The sequence below is a fragment of the Gopherus flavomarginatus genome, chromosome 9 (assembly GCF_025201925.1).
Source record: "Gopherus flavomarginatus isolate rGopFla2 chromosome 9, rGopFla2.mat.asm, whole genome shotgun sequence".
Lineage (NCBI taxonomy): Eukaryota > Metazoa > Chordata > Testudines > Testudinidae > Gopherus > Gopherus flavomarginatus.
Genome location: NC_066625.1, coordinates 5,383,198 through 5,405,820, shown reverse-complemented (window position 1 = coordinate 5,405,820; position 22,623 = coordinate 5,383,198). Strand labels below are relative to the sequence as shown.

At 42.7% G+C, this 22,623-nt stretch overlaps 1 protein-coding gene across 2 annotated transcripts in view; it reads left to right on the top strand.

Annotated features, from left to right (window-relative positions):
• The window catches only part of LMF1 (lipase maturation factor 1), a 335,172-nt gene that overhangs the window by 92,214 nt on the left and 220,335 nt on the right, over window positions 1–22,623 (top strand). For both annotated transcript variants that reach the window (XM_050967272.1, XM_050967273.1), the window contains one exon: window positions 7,299–7,447. In XM_050967272.1, the coding sequence (XP_050823229.1) occupies window positions 7,299–7,447 (149 nt within the window). The remainder of the gene's footprint in view (window positions 1–7,298; window positions 7,448–22,623) is intronic.

Genomic DNA, 22,623 nt, shown 5'->3' with positions numbered 1-22,623 from the left:
ATCGGAGATTGATTTATCGCGTGTAGTGTAGACGTGATAAATCGTTCCCCGATCGCTCTCCCATCGACTTCTGAACTCCAGCTCGGTGAGAGGCGGAAGTAAAGTCGACAGAGGAGCTGCAGCAATTGACCCCACGCCGTGAGGACGAGAGGTAAGCCGAACTAAGATACGTCAACTTCAGCTACACTATTCTCGTAGCTGAAATTGTGTATCTTAGGTTGATCCTCCCCCAGTGTAGACCAAGCCTCAGGATGTGAAAAATCCACACCCATGAGATATATAGTTAGACTGACCTAAGCCTTGACGTAGACAGTGCTACGTTGATGGAAGAATTAAGTGTAGACATAGCCTTAGACTCCTTTGTGCATCCCAACTCAAAATGTTACCACTGCTCTTGCCTCAAATTGCTCACAAATCAACAAGAAAAAAATAAGGACGGGAAGGAGAAGGATATAATTTAAAAATCATTTTAAAGATCAACTATCCTTAACAGGTCCCCTACTTAGACTGTATTAATTGGCTGATTTCTTGTAGGCATCACATTTGGACCATGTAGGTCAGGGAAGCAACACTGAAGAGGCTGGGTAATCTCTGAATACAGCACCATTGTGCAGTAGGCAACATGGCCATTTGGTAACAGCCTCATACCCTTTGTAAGATGGCAAGGGATCTGAATTCTGAGTGTGTCTGGTGGAGGCTGTTAAGATGCAGACGTGAATAACTGCTCATAAAGTCAGCAGTTTGGAGAAATGGAAGCCATTTTGAGGGTTCTGTTGATGGATTGCATAATCTTATTTTGTGCTATCAGTTTACGGTAAGTGAGTTTGAGAGAGAACAGAACTTCCCCCTTTTACACTCTACTGTATTTATAGCTTCAGTTGTGAGCTTTAAAAGCGCATGTTCATTGTTTTCAGTGTCTGCATGGCTTAGCTGCTGATTTCTAAAAGTGAAGAATGAGGTGCGTAGATCTTGCTAATCCTACCCAACTGCACCATTTTTGATGCCACTCTATACATGCATAAATGTGTTACGGGCAGAGCCAATTATACTCTGAAGAGGAAGGGTAGGTTCTAAATAGGGATGCGCCCAAGCCGTATAGGTCACATATGGAACTGTTCTTTCCCTAAGCATAAGGGTTGTTCAGGTCTGGGTTTTTAGGGTCAGAACAATCTCTAATTTTAAGATGAAATTTAAACAGGATAAGTGACTTATGACTTGGAGAGAGAAGGTAAATGGGGGCAGTGCAAGTAAGAATAGAGGAAAATCATAGAAGAGGGAAATGAAGCAGCTGAAGCAGGAAAGGATTAGACTATGAACTAGTGCTTCAGTGGAGGCAAGATCAGGGCAATTTCCAGCAGCATTCAGGAGGTGCCATGAGCACATGAAGTACAAAATAAAATGTAAAGGAAAAATTAATATTCAGAGTGCAAAGGTGATTTCTGGTTTTCACAGCAAAGTTGGGGCAAGAGACAGTGAAGTCAAAGACATAGGACTTCAGCCTTTGGGGCATTTTGGTGGTATGGAGTCATGTAGTGGCCAAGAAAGAACAAATCCAATATGGAGAGAGGGTAGAAGAGGGAGCAAACTTGGGTGCCATTCTTAAAGGTCAGAGGTGCAAGACTGGAGCTAATTGGAGGTGAGAAGGGGACCAAGTGGTGAGCCTTGCTTCATGCTGAAGTGGAAGTGATACGGGGAAGAAGTAGAAAGCTTCCACCAGAGATGAGTGAGATGGTAAGATGCAAACCGGAGGGGAGAATGCTGGTAATGTTAAGGTACGGAGGACAACACAGTGAGAACCAGAGACATAACCTGATTGCACACATTTTACAATACCCACTTACCAGCAGTAAGCGGTTTAAGGTTGGTGAGGGGGATTGGATGGACATTAGGAGAGGTCTGGAACTTGGAAAGGTGATGGTCATGAATTGAGGACTTAAAGATCTATGGGGTTGTGTGTGGTGGTCAAGAAAACTGATCTCTGTGCCCAGGTTACCAAGCTGTAGATACTCAGGGTATCAGGAAGGGGGTTGTTAATAAATCAGTGTGTGGGGGTATCTTGATTATAGTAATCACTCCCTCCTGCTCCAGTGCTTCTGATCTTAATATCAGATCTCAGCAAGTACTATATGACACTAAAGCTCTGTCTGCACTAGCAAAATTATCCATCGCTATCAGTGGGTGCAGGTCAACTGGAGCTGAACGCGATTTCACTGCAAACTGAGCAGGTTTTAACGAAAGCTTCTGAAATGGTGCTGACCGCTGTTTGTCCTTGGCTGCTCTTGTTCTTTAAACTGTGTTCATTGCTGGCTCAACTGCACCCGTTGTCAGCAATGGGTAATTTAAGAGTTTTCTAACAACAGCTGGGTGGGGGGGAGTGTTGTTTACTCTGCTCTTGTTCATCAAGAAGATGCGTCTGCCTCCGGTTGCATTACTGATCCATCCCCCTTTCTGGCATGTTTCAGACCAGATTATACTGTTGGAATGGTACCCAGATGGTGGTGCCAGGATTCAAAGTTGAAACACAGGTGCAGGGTGTTTTGACACACTTCTGGGGCTAGCCATGCACCAAGATGGCTTCTACTTCCTTTGTGCCTTTGTATGTATCACCAAATATATAATACTCAAGAAGTACATAACATTGAATTATTTGTTGGTTCAGCGCATCTTCCTCTAGAATTTTAGTGACCAGTACACTAAGTAATATTCCTTTCCATGCTGTCTGGTAAAATGTTATATTACTGCAAGGAGGAAAGTGTAAACAGAAAGATCTGAAGGCCGTTTAGAAATGTAAAGTCTTATGTCCTCTTACCCGCAGATCCAACATGTATAGTGTATGTCTGCAAGGGAGCGTGGTGATTAACATATGAAAACGCAGATAACAGTGGGATTCTTGTGCAGGCTGAAGCTAACGAGATATACTACCATTTTGGTGCCAGTTAGACCCATAACTGCTATTTGTTGCTGGGTTTAGTAACAATTAACCTTTCACATTCTGCATTAGCCATTGCTTTTTTGTGCAGCTGCTTTTATAACAATATACTTCACTTCTCTCCACAGAAGCACTTATTTTGACAGTTCAGCATCTATCCTAGAAACCACAGGATATATGGAAACAGAAGGGGATTTTTTTAATAGTCATTCATCGCTCAATCATTTAAAAAAATCACTATGTGTTAGGAACAAAAAGTGGCTTCTGTGATTATTTTTATGATTATTTTGTAGTGAATTCAGCGTAAGTTTTTGCCCTTTTGCTAAATCCTGAATTTTAATCACCTAGACCTGATCTGCTGTCAGGTGCCTCATTAGAAATAATGAGCTTATTTTCAACAACAGATGCCTTATTTCTGTCTAAGCAAAGGAGAAGGAAAAAAGCCTCGCTAAAGATTATGTACCAATTTCTGCTCATAATGGTATAAATCCAGTACATCACTATCTTTAAGGAAGTTACTACAGATTCACACCAGTGTAACTCGGAGCAGATCTTGGTGCTATATCTTCTTTCTTGACATATTTATCAGTGTTGTGAAACTCCAGTGAAGCCTGTAGTCGTGTATGTGTGGATACAGGTGTGTATATCTGTACCTCTTCCCAAGTGGCACTGCCTGGAGGTACATTTTTGAGAGACATACCATTTTCTAGAAGTTTGTCAGACGCATCCCTTGTTGTGCCGCAGGATTAATCACCACTTTTCCTGGCATACCAGTTGCAGTCTGCATGATGGGCACTTCCATTGCATTGTTCTCACTGTTCCCCGTAATAAACCTTCCTGGGGTCGCTGGCATTGCCGACAGTGTCACGTACCTCTCCCTTTGCATGCTCTTGGGCAGCTAGTCAGGTTATGCCTGGTCCTTCCCAAGGGTTCCAATGTGTCATTTGTGGTGCAGCCATGCAGGCAAATGTTAACTCTAAATGTGTTTTCCTCGTTAATCTTTCAAAGCTACTGCTCACGTTGACTTACCCGGGTAGCTTGTCCATATTCTGCTATGTCAGACACTTTTACAACACTTTTAAAAACAAACTCTTTAAAATCCCCAAGCCCTGACAATCCGCATGCGTAGATTTAAAACTTGCAAGCCCATCTACTATTCAAAATGAAGACTATCCACAGTTATAATAGCTCACATGTCTGTACATCACCTACAACTGTGGGCTCTCCGTTCTGATGAGCGCTACTGCTCTATAAATATGCAATAATAATAATTCTGAGGTTTGTTACCAATATATTGGAGGGTCTTCAGCAAAAAGCAGCCTCCACGCTTGTTCACCCATTGATGTTTCATAGATGAGTAAGTATTGTTCTTTCATTTTAAAGATGGGGAAATCAAGGCACTTAGGCTTTGTCTAGACAGGATTTAAAACCCCTCTGAATGCTCATTAAGATTCAGGCTAATGTCCAGACCTCAGAGAGATTTTTGAGGGCCCAGGGCAAAATCTGAAAGTGAGCCCCCCTCACCAACTTCCAAAAAATTGTCACTGAGGGGTGGCGGATGGAAACGGGAGGGGAGTTGGAGGGTGAGCCCACACTGGACTCCTGTCCTGTGATGCTGGGAATGACGACATGACACGCAGGGTCACAACCCCACTCAGGTTTGGCTCAGCCACCCTTCTCTCAGGACAGAGGGAATGCCGGGCCAAATTTACTGAGTGGTGCTGTGATCCCGGGTGCCTGGTTGCAGTGCCAGTCAGTTTGGAGGCCTTTTTGAAGGAGGGGGCGCCTGGGGTAAAAACTGCCCCATTTTCCCCCCCGCCCCACCTCAGGTGGCCCTGGTTAGCATGTTTGAAGCCACGTTAGATGGCCATGTTGTCGCCTGGAGGGGGAGAGCGAGCTTTTCAATTGTGATAAGCTAACTTGATTGAGTTAACATGATTGAAAAGCACACCTGTTTTGCCTATCAAGACATACCCACAGGGATTAAGTGATTTCCTCAAAGTCAGACAGCAAGTCAGTAGCAGATCTTGGAATAATACCCAGTGCTCCTCAGTCTTTGCCCCATACACAGCTCCACACTGACATAACTAAATAGTTCAGATCAGTTGTGCAGCCAGCATCCACAGAAGTCCGTTGCTGTATAGATCCCTAAATCTTTGTGATCTCAAGAGATGCCCATTGTTTTATCGTGCACAAGAAGGCACGTGTTTGAGGTAGGCATTAAATGGATTTAGACCTTTATTTCTGTAATATCATAATTGTGTTTACCTAAAACAGTTTTATATTCACAGTTATTAGGTACACAAGTACAAGAAAAAGTTGCCTTGACTCAGTCATTTAGCATACTTCTGTGCAGCTTCAGGGTAGAACTATATTCCATGGAAAAACGTGCAAACAAAAATATATTTGTGGTTCAGAGTAAAACTACTGGAGCAGTCTTTACTTTGGTTCTTGCAGTGATATACTGTTGCTTCATAGTATCCTTCCCTTAATGACAAAAGATCCAGTAGAGTTTGACTTCATCTGTCGAAACATAACGACTGTGTTATTCTTGCTCCTTCTGAATAATCATTTCAATATTTATACTGGATACATTGCAAAAAACAGAATGCAAAATCCAGATTTGCATAAAGGAGGCTGTACCTGAATGTCTCCAATGTATAAAATACCTTGGGTAATAGCTTCACGGTGTGGTTACAAGGATGGATTTTGAGTTCCGCTATGCTAGTAGAAATCTGGAATTATTCCACCGAGGCCAGTAGAATAGAAAACAGGCATGAGGGAAGAATTGGACCCTTTAGCCTTTATTCATTGAGCTGTGGTTAAGGAAGGATTTTCCTTATGGTTCAGAACCCTTGATAGTTTTATGCTGAAGTTGATAATGCCTAAGCCTAAATGGAATTTTTGATCATACTGTCTTCAAGATATAGGGCTGGGTACTCTGTGGGTGTCCACTGGCGTAGCTCCATGAAAGTCCATGGGACCTCTGCCACGTATGCCTGCTGAGGAGAATGTGGCTCATGATGTCAGGGGCCTAGCATTCAGAAAGAAAAGTCTTCTACGTGCGTTTAGCAAATTTTGTGGCTTTTAAGCAATAGCAGAGCGTGAGCAAGAAGCAGATTTCAGGCCAGCTGTTCAGATGAGTTTTAAAATAGTGTTTGCAAAACCAAAGTCCTGAAGTGGACACTCAGTTAAGGAATTTGCTCATGCGCAAACTTCTACTCATCCTCAATTTTCAGATGAAGTCTTTGGGGCCCTATCAGAAGAGCTAAAGGTGATCTCTGCTCCATCCAGTAGAGGGCGGTCTGAATAAAAGTGCTGAGCCTTTGTTGGGTACAGTATATCTCAATAACAGGGTCCTTTCTCTGTGTATCTATTAGCGGTAAAAGGTGCAATCATTTGTTCTAACCTAATCAGCTAGATGTTGCAAACATTTGAGATGAGCAGTTGCCAGGACAATGCTAAGAAACCTTTGGATTCTTGAATCAGAATTTGTCTGTAGAAGAAGGTAGCCACATAAACTATTACAAATAAATAAAATGAAAAGCAAATTTTGATCTCCATAGAGGCCCTGGGAACTAGACTTTGAAACATTCAGTTCCGGACATATATTTTACATAAATTTGCTAAACTGTAAAGGGATCTCTGTTGTGAAGCTGAGATTGCTCTAGACTGAAATACTCTGGTAATATGACTTTTTGTTTTCAGCAGTTAACTGCTACAATAGCCTCAGCGTGCTGTTTACCCTCTTGTGTTTTTCCCTCCCTTAAAAATTAGCAACTACAGCGTTTCTCCGGGAATTAATATTTTAAAGGGACAAAGCCAATTTGAAATCTAAAGAGAGAAGTTTTGGCTGGGATTACTGCTGTTCTTGGGTTTTACTGCCAGTTCCTATGGTTTTGTAATCATATTTTCCTATGTTTTTTTTTAAATATTTCTCTCTCACTTGTAAAAACCCACATAAAAGGTGAAATTTCACAGACTTAGTGACAGAGGATAAACAGCAAAGCTTAATACCCACAAAAAGTGCATGGGGCTGTAATAGGAACAAACAAAAATCTCCATTCTCTAGTTTTTTCTTTCTAATCCCTTTCAGTTAGTCGTAGGTGGCATACACAATGTTAGTTGGTACCACTTTCAGTCGGAAGTGTGATTTGATTGTTTTTAAGATCGCGCTGCCCCTTTAAACAGTTTTAATTGTATGTAACCTCAATTCCATCTACATGTGGACTGTGTTCAGAGAGAACTGAGTAACTAAGGATCAAGTTAAATCAATAATTTCATAGGGTTTTTATATTCTGCTTCTCATATGCTTAAAATTCCTTGAAGAGTAATTAACAGCAAACCATTTCTTTTATTTCCACTTTAGGATGGGAATCTCAGCTTCTGGAAACGGGGTTCTTAGGAATATTCCTGTGCCCGTTCTGGACTCTCTCCCGGTTACCTGACTACTCTCCGCCTTCCCAAATTGTCATCTGGGGATTTCGATGGCTCATTTTCAGAATCATGCTTGGAGCGGTAAGTGGAGCTATAAGACCTTATGCTTCTGCAGACTTCTGAGATCATATTAGCAAAAGAAGATGATCTCCTTACATTTTACTAGAGAAGCTAATTCTAAATGTTTAATCCTGGCAGAAAATCCACTTGCTTCCTATAACAGATATAATATTTTTTTTATGTTCTGTAGTTTAGGATGGTCTCTGGTTATAACCAAGGAGAATGCAGGAGGAAATATTTGGTGTTCTGTTTCATTGACTCTTTCAGCTTGTTATTGGTATCTGCCTTTAACGAGATCAACAGATATAGGACTAGGAATGTATATGAACATTTTAGCACTGCTATTACAATTTTAATGGGGCTGGGGGAAGGAGGGAAATCATTAGTTTTGAAAGCTTGTCCCTTAAAAATATTTTGTAAAGTGATTTTGAAGGTTCTGAAACATGATTTTCAGCACCTTGGGTGAGAACCCCAGTGTGAAATCCCCAAGCAGGAGCTGTACCAAGTTCTTTGCATACCGTATTGAAATATCACTCTCGAGGCCTTACGCTGTCAAATGTAGCAAGTGCTGCACCGCTGTCAGCTGCGAATGGAGATGGCCAAGAGTCTTGAAAGCAAAAGAACCCGTCAGCAACTGATGTTTCTTTTATTAAAATTAAAGTTGGGGCCTGGGCACAACATTTGGAGCCGAAACAGAATTTTGGATACCCCACGGTTCTTGGCTCTTAGCCCAAGAATTAGCCTGAGGCCATGTAGGAGTTTGTGAGTCCCCATTTGTGTTCAGCTTCTGAAAACCTCTCTCCCACACTAAAGTTCAAGGGAGCCTGGAACTGATATCAAAATGTAAACAATATGGAGTTGTTAAGGTCTTCACCTCCAGACTTAAAAACCTGACACCAGCTAGGTTTGCTTTAGGCCTAATGCTTTGAAAGAAGTATAACCGTAGTAGTAATAGTAGTGAGTTTTGCAGATGTGTTTTTGAGTTGGGAAATACACACGGTATGTTTGTTGCATCTAAATGAGACTTCTCAGCTCAAAGTAAGTCAGCCTGATTCTGGGAACCCTTATTCACATGAGATGCCTTTACTCATGCAAGTAATCCTATTGACTTTAATGCAACTGCATGTTGAGAATGGACTGCTCAACCAGGGAAGGGTTTATAGGATTGAATCATTGTTGGAATGTCTCTTGAGTGCCTTGAGAACTTCTGGCTAAAATATGCTATACAAACCATGCCATTATTCATTATTAGACATAATCTCCATTTTGAGAAATCAATCTCTCTTTATATGTAGTAATGTACAAATAAATTAAAAGAGGGATAAGCGTAGACATTGGCACCAAGAACAACCTCAACACGGCTTTAAAGACCACCTTATCTCAAAGTTAAGGCTGTTTGATGCGTGTATAATCTCAACTATACTTTAAAGAATGGAAATTTGGGCTCTTAAGAAAGCTGGCTTTTGTAGACTGAAAAACTTTGAAGTCTTATTTGGCAGTGCCCGAGATCAGATGGGAAAGGCTAAGCGAATGTAAAGATCTCTGTGCTGGGCTGAACAAAGGTTCAGTACATTTCTGACGAAGATGATATTCTGGTTTGGGCTTACCTAGGTAGATAAATGAAAATATGATGGCAGTCTCGCAGTCTGTTCCATGGAGTGTTTCTGCTGGTGACAGATGGGAGAAAAGCTATTAGAAAAATGACTGGAATGACTATCAGCAAGATCGTGGATATATAAGGGAGAGGATGGGAATTAACTGAAACAGGAGGTCTCTGGTGGTTTTCCTACAGACTGTGAAAAAGTGACATTAACAATGAAGTCTGAAATCCAAGCGGAAGCTAGTGCACCGTCTCCCAGATTGTGAAAGGGAAAAGGGGGAAGTAGCATCTATAAATTACCTACCGTAAACTAGCAATGAATTTGTAACTAATTGTGCATAAGCTCTGCTGGAATGTCAGCATCCTGGAGCTAAGTACTCCAGAGCTGCTGGAGGGTCACTGCAGTGGCCCCCCGCCAGGGCATAGAAGCCCCATCTGGTCAGGTCCAGGCTGAAATGCTGTTCTCCTGTTTACTGTCCAGCTTTTGTGCTGTGTAGTGTGATGTCTGAGCTACCTTATGCTGTACTCAGAGCTCTGTGGCAGCAATAACTTAAGCCTCCTGGGGACTCGTGAAATCTCCCTCTCCTTTACTGTGGCTCGTCTGTGTAGCGTCACAGATTTCCCTCCCCTACTTTCTGTTTGAGAGACCTGCTCTGTCCTCCTCCAGGAAACTCACCCTTCTGCTCTATTCCTGCAAGGTCCCATAGCATACGAAACTGGGGCAGGTTGTGGGAAAGGTGGCGGTTGGACACTGATTCATAACCCTTGGAACTAAGGGACCCAGTCACATGGCTCTGCATGGGGGCCTCAGATTTACTTGGACTGACCCTGATGACTCTTGACTGTCAGAGGTGGTGACTTTGTTGCAAATATCAGTGATTTGCTCACGAGAACTTTCCCATCCCCTTGTGATTTAGGAACTCGTAACAAGAAGCAAAAATGAAACTGCAGTGTAACTATTTACATTTGTTTCACTCCAAAACGTCATCCAGTTCTGACCTGTACAAATCATGATTTTTTTTCCAAGTTGGGGAGGGAAGGCCGTAGCAAAATGGGACATGGGGTTGGAAGTTTCTTAAGTGGATGGTATTTTTGTTTTAATCAGGTTTAATAGCAGACTGCCTGTTTTTTTTGCGTTCTCGCCTCTCTTTTCAAAAGCTTGTAACAAAACTTCTCTCTGCTCCAAGTGTGTTCTGTGACTTCCTGCTGAGAAAATTCCTGTGTAAAGAAACCTTTGAAATGAATCAAGAGGGAGGTGGTTCACAGGTCAGTCAGTTGGTGCAAATAGATTTGAATTTGGGAGCAGAGACCGAAGTTATTTGTTAAATTTCCATCAACCCACACATGGACCTTGAGAAATTTCTTTTTCTCATAAAACTCAAGTGATCCAGAGTGGTTATTTTCTGTCGCCAGCATCCGCGACTGCCAGGAACACACGAATGGCTGTCAAATCAGTTAAAGATGTGAAGAAAACTTGGAATCATTTGTCTGTATAATGAGATGCTAGACATTTGAGAGAGTGGGGATAACCAGAGAGCAAACCAAAGAAACACACACATGTATATGTGTGCTTGCCAATTGGGAATTTTGAATTAAGTTTGGTGTTTTCTTTCCAAGATCTGGACATGAACTTTTTTTTAATTTTTTTGCTGGGCCTGGCATTCGCTAGCCAACTCCATATAGGAAGCAAGTGTAAAAACAATTACCGCCTTTTAAATTCTGCAATATGCAACCGTTTTCCTGTGCCAGGTTAGACTGAGCAAACATGTTCAGATAAAAGAGTAGCCATGTAGTACCTTTACCCTCTGCTCAAACCAAACTCAAAAGGAGCCTGTTTGGAATTAAAAAATAAAAATCCATTAACTATTCTGTCCCTGACTATTTTCCCCCTAACTTGCATGTACTCACTGCATGTTATTGTGCTAGCAGAGTATGAAGAAATTACTGCATGCAAATTTTATTCAGGTCAGAGTCATTGAGAGAGAGAGATCATTGAGAGCTTGTTCTCACACGATTTCTAGCCACCCAAACCCCTCACTTTTTTGCAATTCTGCCATCATTTATTTAACTGCAACCTTGCCTTTCCACCAGTTATCTTTTCAGAGACTCCTTTGTATCACTGGTTTTGTCTGAAGGGACATTGTGGTAAAGGCAGCTAGCACCCTCCAGTCTTCCATTTAGCACCTTTCCCCTTGAAAAATCTTGCATCTTGACAGCCTTTCTTTTGGCCAACGAGGAAAATGGGGCCCATATAAAGAAAAATCTGAACACTTTTTAATTTCCAATTGAAATGATTATTAAAGAAAACCTGTTTAAAAGGGTAGCTTAGAGTACGGATACGGGGACCAGTCTTGCCTGCTTCTCCTAGCCAAAGCTGCATAGTCACTGGGAGTTTAGCCAGAGGAAGGGGCTGTAGAACCAAGATCTGTGCTGGACAAATGCTATCCACAATTAATAAAGTTCAGTTTGAAAAAAAGCGAGTTTGAAACCCTGTGCTGTTAAAAATAGCTGCGGATATAGAAAATACCATGCTGTTCACTGCATTGCTTTAGCACTATTTTATTGGAAGTTGGCTAAGGTTAAGTTTTTCAAAAACTGACTAGAGGAAGAGTGTCCAAACCACGGCTCACTTTACAGTTAAAGTGCTTCTGCCCTGCAGCAGGATGGTGGGACTAGTGGCTTCTTCCCAGCAGAATGGGGGGGTCTCAGGGATTCAGCCCCATGAAGGGCACCTGCAGGAACTTGGCTTCAGCAAGAGCAGGGCTGGAGCCCCGAGGCCTGGCAGGTGCGCCTGACAGCGCTGGAGCCCCGACCCCCAACGGGTGCCTCCCACAGAGAAGACGCTCCATGCCCCGACAGGTGTGCCCCGGCCCTTGAACTTCTGAAGACTGTTGTATGCAGCTCGGAGGGTCAGTAATTTTGGCCGCCCCTGGACTAGAGCATCTCATGAGGCACATAGTCCGTCACCGCTCCACAAAGGAGCCAAGGGGAGAGCCCAACTCCCATTTATTTTGAAAGTCTCTGCTGCAACTCTCCAATAATTTGACTGGGAATTCTTTTGGAACTTCTTAGATGGCTTTGAGAAGATAAGACTCTCAGGTGTAGCAGGTTCCTGAGAACAGGGGGATTTGCGTAGGTTCAATGATGAAACACAGTCTCCAGCACTGGAGTGTGATTTTTAGAATAGATTCAGGTATGGGTAGCAAGCATGTGGGAAATAGGGATGAAGGCTCCAAACCTGCTATAAATCTCCGTCCAAGGTTTATTACAAATTAAATTTCCTGTACTCTCCTTTATAAACATAGAATGATAACTACTTTAGTAGCTGACCAGCATGGTTTACTCATTAGTCTGGTGCAGGCAGCCACGGTCTAAGTTATTAAAGTTTAGTAAGTGCAATAACATGGTGCTGACTGACCTTTAATGAAATTCTTTGTGCAGCATAACTGTCCCATGACATCAAAGGTTCCACTCTCTTGATACGCTGAGTGTCTCCTGCAAGGTGAGTTGATGGAAGCTGAGAGCATTTAGCATCTAGCAGGATTGGGCTTTGTTGCATAATCTGCTAGTCCTTTAATTGGTCAAATGCACTCTGTATGTTTCATGACTCTGTGGCTGCATGGTGAGAGTTTTCTTGCTGCACAGAACTTCGGTGTGACTAGGATGTTATGTTGGCCCCTCGAGCCTTTAGTCTGTAGCGGCCAATAATGTATTCCTTATGTTGGAGGGGTGCAATTGGAAAATCAAAATATTTCTAAGGAAAAATAGTATTTCCATTGCAGCATGGGGAGAGATTGAGCATGGGCTGTAAGAGGCCAAACCCACTCCTGGATTTGACAAGGTGGAACTCTGTAGAGCCAGCCTGTTAAGTCCTACCCAGTAGAGTCCCCGGGGGGGGGGGGGGGCAATTCAGCAGCCAGACTCCTGAAATGTAAGGATCCCCTGCCCATGCTCCGTTTCTCTAGCCAGACCCTTTGCAAATTCTAGGAGTGGTTTAGGAGCAGTTTTAGTGGCTCCATGACATCGGAGGGTTCCCCTGTGCAGAAGGTATTCTCTAGTGGTTGGGTTAAGGTGGTTTTGGGGCTCTAACATACCTAATTCAATATATCCCATGCAGCTGTGTCACTATGGAGTATGGGAGGCTAGAACACTCTTGTAGCTGGTGTCGCAAGATGTGCTAAAGATTCATATGTCCCTTCATGCTTCAGCCACCGTTTCAGAGGACTTGTGTCCATGCTGCTCAATAACAATCCAAAGCAGTGCAGACCGACGCATGTTCATTTTCATCACCTGAGTCTGATGCCACCAGTAGAAGGCTGATTTTCCTTTTTGGTGGTTCGGGTTCTGTAGTTTCCGTATCGGAGTGTTGCTCTTTTAAGACTTCTGAAAGCATGCTCCACACCCCGTCCCAAACAGATTTTGGAAGGCACTTCAGATTCTGAAATCTTGGGTCGAGTGCTGTAGCTATCTTTAGAAATCTCACATTGGTACCTTCTTTGCGTTTTGTCAGATCTGCTGTGAAAGTGTTCTTAAAACGAACAAAATGCTGGGTCGTCATCCGAGTCTGCTAGAACATGAAATATATGGCAGAATGCGGGTAAAACACAGAGCAGGAGACATACAATTCTCTCCCAAGAAATTCAGTCACAAATTTAATTAACGCATTATTTTTTTAACGAGCTTCATCAGCATGGAAGCATGTCCTCTGGAATGGTGGCCGAAGCCTGAAGGGGCATACGAATGTTTAGCATATCTGGTACATAAATACTTTGCAATACCAGCTACAAAAGTGCCATGCGAACGTGTCTTCTCACTTTTGTAAATAAGAAGTGGGCAACATTATCTCCTGTAAATGTAAACAAATTTGTTTCTCAGCTATTGGCTGAACAAGAAGTAGGACTGAGTGGACTTGTAGGCTCTAACATTTTACATTGTTTTGTTTTTGATTGGTTATGTAACAAAAAAAAAATCTACATTTGTAAGTTCAACTTTCACAATAAAGAGACTACACTACAGTACCTGTATGAGGTGAATTGAAAAATACAATTTCTTTTGTTTTTCATTTTTCCAGTGCAAATATTTGTAATCAAAATAAGATAAAGTGCGCACTGTAAACTTTGTATTCTATGTTGTAATTGAAATCAATATATTTTGAAATGTAGAAGGACATCTAAAATATTCAATAAATTTCAATTGCTATTCTATTTTGTGACAGTGCAATTAAAACAGTGATTAATCATGATTAATGTTTTTAATTGCAGTTAATATTTTTGAGTTAATCTCGTGAGTTAACTGTGATTAATTGACAGCTCTAGTTTTAATAGTTATAAAAATGTCAATTTTTGAATCTCAACATCTGTCATTAAGCAGCCTGGCTACTCCATAATTTCCATCAACTGTGAAAATTTAAATCGACACAAATCTAAAAAAAAAAAAAGCTTAAAAATAAACTTGGATATTATGCACTGGAATTATTTTAAAAAAAATTGAGTTCTACCAAGCCGCTTTATCTTTATGTCAAGAAAATAACTTAAACAAATGCTTCTGTCTGAGCGAGAGACTCCCTTCCTGAAGGCACTCAGTGAGGCTTTTTTAACCCTTCAGAGGCCAAGCGCAAGATCTTGGAATAATTCTTAGAACTTTTAGAACAAAAACCTTTGAAAAAAAGGATGGGGGACATTATTATTTGCTTAGTGCCAACAGTTTGCTTGGCACCCTGCAGTGCATGAATATAAATACTGTGCCAAACCCCAACACGTTACAGTCCAAAGGAAAGACACACTTTCCTTATGATATCTTGAGGATCTGGCCTTTTTTATCTGTACAGAATCGCAAATCTCTTTCCTGGGTCCTTATTGTAACTCCTTTTCTCAGGTCTTAAAGCTTACAACTTCTCAAATTTGTGTTACCTGGCCTTTAAAAGGCTTGACAGAGTCCATGGCATGGGAATTACAGGCAAATTGGATCTTATCAGCAAGTTTGTTTCCCATTTTTCATTTAAAATGGAAGTCTAGTTCTGTGAATGTTCTACTCCTTTCTTCTTAATTGTATAATGTATTTTGCCTTATGTGACACATTTAATATAATGCATTGTGAAAAAGTTACATGCTCTCTGATATCGCTGAGTTATCTCAGTTCTGTTTCTCACTGTTATCTGGAGAGTAATAACTCTCCAGTTAGTTTTAAAGAGAGCCCTGAGCAAAATAGATGTTGCCCCTGGAGTGACTTCTTATGTCTTGCTTGTTGATATATAAGTAGCAGGCATCTTAGAGCAAAAGATGGAAAGGTCATTAAAAGAAGGATCTAATCCAAGCAAGTGGAAATCAGTGATTGATGATACCTTTAATGTCTCAGTGCCCAAACATATGTATGTTTCCTTCTAGGCTGGGATAATGAGGCTGACAGGCCCTGGAAAGCAAGTTTAACGCGTGAAACCAAAGTTTCCTCCCAGACCATATGTGCACCTGTTCCAGCGCAGTCTTTGATTTCTGCTCTAATCCAGGCAGGAGCTGAAACATATGCACAAACGTGGACTGAATGAAGGTTTCCCATGGGTGGGATTGGAGGATATTATATGTAACAAAAAATTCACGTTAGAATTTCCTCTTTGGTTATTCACTTATTCCTCTAGCTAGCCAAGATAAAACGTCCTTGTAAAACCTCATCTTCCAAGCAAATGGAGTTCCCTTGGGCAGTCTTTGGATTTCTCATCTTGTGATTGACTTTAGGTAACTCACACAAAGTCCAATTTTAAAAAATGACCGTACGTGATCAAGTCTATTCAACGTAGCAAGTGTGCTGGTTTTCAGCCAAGAGCATTTCCTTGTCTGTGGCTTTGTGCTGTGGGTTTGTGACTGTGGCTTCATGTTATGAAGAGTAATGAGGGAAAACCATGGAGAGCTGGATGGTCAGAATCAGACCCTGAATATTCCTGATATTTACAGGAGGATTAATAAGGGCTAGGTTGTGTGGATGAGCGACCACACCTTCCTATGCAGAATGGGGAGATAGTGCTGAAGGTGGCTAATTTCCCTTGGGCCACACCTACAGTGAGTCCTCCAGGAAGTGGGGACCTGTGCCATGTGTGTGAGGGGGGAGAACTGAGGGGCCTGCAACCCCCACTGTATCCCTGTGAGGACTTATCTTAGACTGAATCCCTCTAGGCTGCAGAACCTGCTTTTAAGGGAGGCTCGGGGGTAACGGACAGCCTCCTCCCCCCACTGGAGCTGTGCAGACAGGGAGCGTTTCAGGGGGCCAAAGAGGGGATTGTGGGGGACGCTAGGGTGCAGCACAGATATCCCTGGTCTCCAGCAGGTCCTTGCTGAGATCTGCATTATCTGGGGTCCAAACCCCTCCCCAATGGAAATTCACAGAGTTTTCTTCCCCATCCAGCAGTGTTTTCTGTGGAAATTTGGGCTTGGGGAGTAGAGCAGAAGGGCTCCTCAGCTGCCAGACCCTTCACCTGTGGAAGCCCTCTCCCCCCCTCCTCCCCCGAGAGAAATCTACTACCCCCACCCCATTCAATTTTCATACGAGGGGACTTTGCAAAGGATCGCTGGTTGAATACCTGTTATACACAGGTGAGCTCCCCAACAGATGCCACCGTCTCTGAAAACCTGGCTCAGTTCAGCAATGTGATGCAGCATGTCTGGTTGAATCAGAATCAGATGCAATACCTCTGAGGGCAGAGAAGCACATGCCACTTTCATAGCATCACTCTCTGTCAAGGAGACAGCTTTGGTTGTTAAGATAGTCTGCAGCTTTGGTATCTGCCTAGGCTCCTCCTTGCTTCCTGATAATCCAGAAAGCTGCACTAAAAAACACTGGTGGCTGGCCAGGAGACTCTGTCCAATCTTGTTTTGGCCTACGTGACCCCACATCCTTGCTCTCCAGGCTTGATCACTGTTATGCACCGTATGTAGTTGGATGCCTATGTAGAAGTGCTCTGTGCCTCTGAAAATCACACCACTTCCAGGTAGGCACCTAAATATGGGTCTGGAAATTTTAGCCTCAAACGCTCCAGTGGTGAGCTCAGTACGAATGTTTCGATATAACATCTCTCTGAGGCTGAAACCAGATGGTCAGCTTTAATAGGGAGTCTTCTTCTGACATGCAATATGGTTTACTTCTTTGGGGGTTTTGTTGGAGTGCTCTTGCTAGCCCTAGCACCATTCCCCTCCTGCCCCAAAGGACAATCTGCTTTCATAATTTCAGAAACATTTGCTTGTTGCAGACCCTCCTGATGCTCTTTGTTAGCAGTACGTTTTCCACTCAGTAGTTTTTCTTCTGAAATAGGGAGTGTGGGACCGATTCCTATATTGTTCAAGAAGCGAGGGTGTGAATTGCGTTTCCAAGGTTTTTTCCTCCAGTGTATTCTGTTTACCTACTTTTTCCATACTCTGTTTCAGAACAAGGCTCCAGTAACCACGCATAATTCATCCACTGCACTTCAAGTGCTCGCACACATGTAAACACTTAAAAACTTTGCGCCAAAACAAATGTTGATGCCCTTAAATCCATGGCAACCTTTCCATATCAGTCCCTTCAACGAGCAGATAGGCAACTTGTTCTGTGGTCACTGGGTACCATGGAATTCCGAACTGAAAGAACGGAGGGGTAGGGCGAAAGTTTTGTTGTTTGCTCACCCTGAATTTGCATGTTCATTGTTGTTGATCTCGCCAGAATGTATTAACCACACGCTCGAGTGCTTCCCGTAACCACTCGTCCCCTCTAATGACTTCCTGAAGAAGAGCTGCCAGGGCTGCAGCATGATTGACTAATGGTAAAGAAAAACAAAGGAGACAATTTTCTGCTTTAAACCGAAACTCAGCGATGTGAGTTGTAAAGCCCAGTGAGGTTTGTTCGCGCTACATCATATTTTTGATTTCTTAAAACTGATAGAAAATTTGTTTTTTTAAACTCCTGAAAGCTCAATTTGTTGAAAGATTCAAAACCTCAGAAAAAATAGTGTATGGAAGAGGGCACCACTCAACTGCTGTCCCACTTCAATGGTTGATAGGCCACGAATGTGAAGCCCCTTTAAACATCCGAACGAACCTATATGTCACTATAATACACCGTGGTTTAGCTGAGCACGCATTTATTGTTTGTATTACAGTTGCACCTACAGGACCCAACTGAGATCAGGGCCTAGTTGTGATAGGTGCTGTACAAACACATAATAAGAGACAGTCCCTGCCTTCAAGAGCTTACAAGAGAGATGACCCGCTAATGGTAGGAGGGGAAAACATTGGCACAAAAAAGAGAGAGTGTGAGTAGCCCAAAGTCAGGTGAGCATCTGAGCTGGGAGCGGAACCCAGGTCTCCAAAGTCTCAGCCTGATGGGTCTGTAGGAGTCCAGTGGATCATGCTACCTCCCCTGCTTCTCCAACTGAAGAAAGGTGGTTATTTTACGGTTTGTGTTTTTTTTTGTTTTTTAAACAGCAGATACAGATTTTAGAGCGTTGTGTGGTTGAAAAGTGAATTCGGAACTTGGGGATATGAAGCAGTTATGGCTGCATCTTGTTGTTCGGCTTCCAAAATTCGATTCTCAGTTTGCGCCTTATAAGCTTGTTTTGGAGAACTAGAAGGCTGGATATTTAAAAGTGAAGTATTCTTTTGTTCTCTATTAAATTGTCAAAAGATATTTAACACAGCCAGTAGAGGGTCGTCTTCCATTCCATCTTCCACATCTTTGGTGATTTGGTTAAAAAGAGGATGGTAAGCGTTGAAGGACTAGACCAGTGGTTTTCAGCTTTTTTCCATGCTGCAACCTCCATTTCTACTCTGGCGCTCTGCTCCCATCTTGGTGGTCCCCCATTTAGCAGTAAGAGAGGGACAGGGTGGTCGCAAGCCTGCTGGTAACCTCCAGATTGAGAACCCTGGAGCAGTCCGATCTATTTAATCTTTCTAACTGTATGGCTCAGCCACACGTAAGCCTAGCAGGTCAGAGGAAGACTTCTAAGTGCTTCACGTTAGCGAGCTTGCTGGGCTCAGAAAGATAGCGCAGGAATATTTTGCCTTGCAAAGCAGGCCGTTCTCTCTCTTTTTGTGCCTTCCTGTGAATAACAGCACATTTAGTACTTTCAGGGGCTTCAGTAAGGTTGGACCTGATTCTCCTCTCGCTTGCATTGGTCTCAAACTGGTGTTTAACTCCAGAGATTTTGATGGCATTTCTCCAGATTTACACTAGTATAAGTGAGAGGGAGATCAGGCCCGTTCCCTAAGAAATCCTCCCAACATCCCTGTGAAGTATGCAGTGTTATGCCATCTAAAACCCTGGCAATACCGGCCCTTTGTCTAGGGTAACACCGCAAAGAAAGCAAGCGGTTACCTCAGGGGCGGAAGTGACTCTTTACTCCTGGAGGATGAATCTGCATTGAGGCTGGGCTCTGTAGCAAGTAGTGTCCAGGCTTTCTTGGACTGATCATCACATCAGGGACTGAGATGAGTGGGGAGCCAGAAGAGAAAATGAAAGAGAAACATTAGTGATTAGGAGAACCCTCTGCTGGGAGATGATGCAGAAAGATTGATGATGTCTATCGTGAATCCTGACTTGCTTACATTGCCACGTGCTATAAGGGGCAGGAGTTCTTGCCATATACTGTGCCGTCCATCTTCTCATGCTGTTGAATTGGTGTCTGGCTCCAGAGGGTGGATCCTGATGGTGCAGTCATCCTACAACTTTATTTTAAATCCTTGCCTCCAGTGACTGCTAATCAGGGCCGGCTCCAGCTTTTTTGCCACCCCAAGTGGCAAATGGCGGGGTGGGGGGAGGGAGATAAAACCGCGATCAGCGGCTCTTCAGCAGCTGCTCTACCGTGCTGCTTCATTCTTTGGCGGCAATTCGGCGGCCAGTCCTTCCCTCCGAGAGAGACTGAGGGACTTACCACCGAAGACCCGGATGTGCCGCCCCATTCCATTGGCTGCCCCAAGCATCTGCTTCCTGCACTGGTGCCTGGAGCCGGCCCTGCTGCTAATAAAGTTATGCATGAACTCTTTGCAAAGGTCCTAAGAAGGGCGTTTGTGAAGCAGACCTTACTTTGTATGGCATGCCCTGGTTGGGAGGGGAGGCGCGGTGTTGGTTTCCCATCCTTCCCCCCACAAAAAAAGATAGAACATGGAAGAAACTTAAAGTAAAATTTAAAAAAAAACCACAACTTTCAAAGAACCTGCCTCCTACGTGATTCCAAAAGGCACTAGCACTTTCTCACTTTGCTTATTGGAGTTTGATTGGCAGCAAGCGCTAGCCTGATCTCAAATATTGCTTGCTTTTTAAAAGCATAATTACTTGATCACTCTACATGTTTTATGTTCCTAATATCCCATTATCATGGGGCGTAAAGATGGATGCTTCTTAGGAACATGCAGTGGCAACAGAATTTCAGTCCCTTTGTGTGAGCGAGGAGGTTATTAGGAAACAAGTAATAAAAACAGACATTTATGCAATTGATTTGCTTAAGAAGTGTGCCGTGACTTGAAATTTGCATCGTTTTAACTAAAGCTCTCTCTTGCTTTGGCTGCGAAAGCTGAGGAAGATGCAAAATGTTACACTTGTTTTCACTAAAACTAAACTGCTGGTTTGTAGAGGTGTTTGCCTCTGTTTTGTTCAGCCCTTCAAAAGTTAACCAAAAGTGCTAGTGATGTGCCAAGGGGAGAAGTCTTTACTTTCTGCACTGCAATCTGTTGCTATGCTGCTGCCTGGTGGTGCCGTCTGCGCAGTGATACTCAGCAAGATCAGGGGCGATTTTTAAGGCTTGATAAACATATTGGGCCCTGTGCGCTGAAGGATTCACCCCCATCGCAAATAATTGTTGTTCTTACCTTGTGTATGCTTCTCCCCGGTGCATTCCATTGACATGGGTTTCTAGCTCTTCCACTCCCCAGAGAGCTCTTAGGCTCTGTATATGTGATCAGTTAGGAGCACAATTAGCTTTATCTCCTCCCTGATTGCCCTAGGTACTCTAAATATGACATAACTTTAAACCCGTTCTGTTTGGATTTCATACTCTCATCACGCTGCTGGTGGGAGAGTTGTTTCTAGCTTAAACAAGTCCGTGATAATACTGAGCTCTAAATAAGGCTAAATACTCATCTGTATCTCTTAGATCTGCAGTTTTCGTTTTGTTTTTTTGAGATAGCAACAATATACCTTGTCAGCTTCTTTTTATGAGAGCTGAGAAAATAATTTACCGCTAACAATTTATTCGGCAAACTTTAGCCCCTTTCTCTGTTCATAGAGGAGCTGAAAGCAGATAGATAGCGGTGTTCTCAAATTTGTTTGTTTTGTGAAACCATCTGATGTGTTTTGGGAGTGGAGTGGGGCAGGGTGAATTGTCGTAATGCAACAGTTATCTCTCACCTCTTAATTTGTTGTTCAAGCCCTGTTGATCTGTTGTGATTGAATAGATAAGTCACATGGTATTATTTCTGCTCCTCCATTAGAGGAATGTATAAGAACTTTCAGCGTGCATATTCATAGAGTCCAAGATTTTAGGAGCATAAGGAGTTGTCTAATCCAATCTCGTGTATATCATCACATGCCTTTAATTTCACCCATTTATCCCTATATGAAATCCAATGATTTAGCACATGTAAATTTGCAGATATAAAATGTGGTTTTCACAAATGCTTGTGCACACAACTTTGAAAATGTTTTCCTGAGTTCGGTCATGATGATAAAACTCGGTATCCATAAAAAGTGAATTCAAAAGGGGCACATGCCTGGTTACAGGAAATGACTATAACTATTTAAAATGATACTTGGGGAAAACCTTAAGCAGGGTTCACCCTGTTCAGCTCTTTACAATGGCCTTGGTGGATAAATCAAAACAGTTTTGAAATGTAGGAGGCACCTTTGATTTCTCCACTATGTGGTTTTCCTGCATTGCATTACCCATAACGCTTTCCCGTTTGGTTTCCAATGTGGTGCCACAGCTGCAAGGATGAGGGAGCTTGGTTTGGATCAAGCTAAATCTTGGCTCACAAAGGCTGATTCTTTTGACCAGAGACAGAACTTTGATGATTTCCTCAGTGATTAATTGTGTGGGTCACTTCTGCCTGTTATGCATCCAATACTGTTCTTCAAGCAAGAGGCAGAACGCGGCTTTACCATTGGCCAGTCAGGTGGAAGATCTAGACATTTCTATGGACATCTTTTGACAGAGTAATCGTGTGGGTGCATCTTGTCTCCAACATGTCATCTCCTTGATAAAACAGGTTCCAGGATTGTTTGAACAATCTGAATGCGTAATGGGTGCAGAAATAGCCTTCAAAGCTGAAAAATTGCCTCTCCTATCCAGACCTTGCTGCTGCATTTGTAATCAGTCAGAGTTGCATGTATTGGAGCTCCTTTGATATAAATGAGAGAGCTCTCTGTACAGCCCCCTAGACTCTGGACAACTCTTTCTCCTTGGTCCAGATTTGTTAACCTCCTGGACACTCATCTTCTCTTTTTCAAGGCATTGTAGGGATGCTAGTGGTTGGTAGATGGAAGGGCTGGAGATTGCAGGAAGATTTAGGTGCGACCTCATGTTTCTGTGTACGTAAGTGATTGACGAGGTAAGTGATAGTAGGCAAGCAGTGGGGATCAAGTTCTT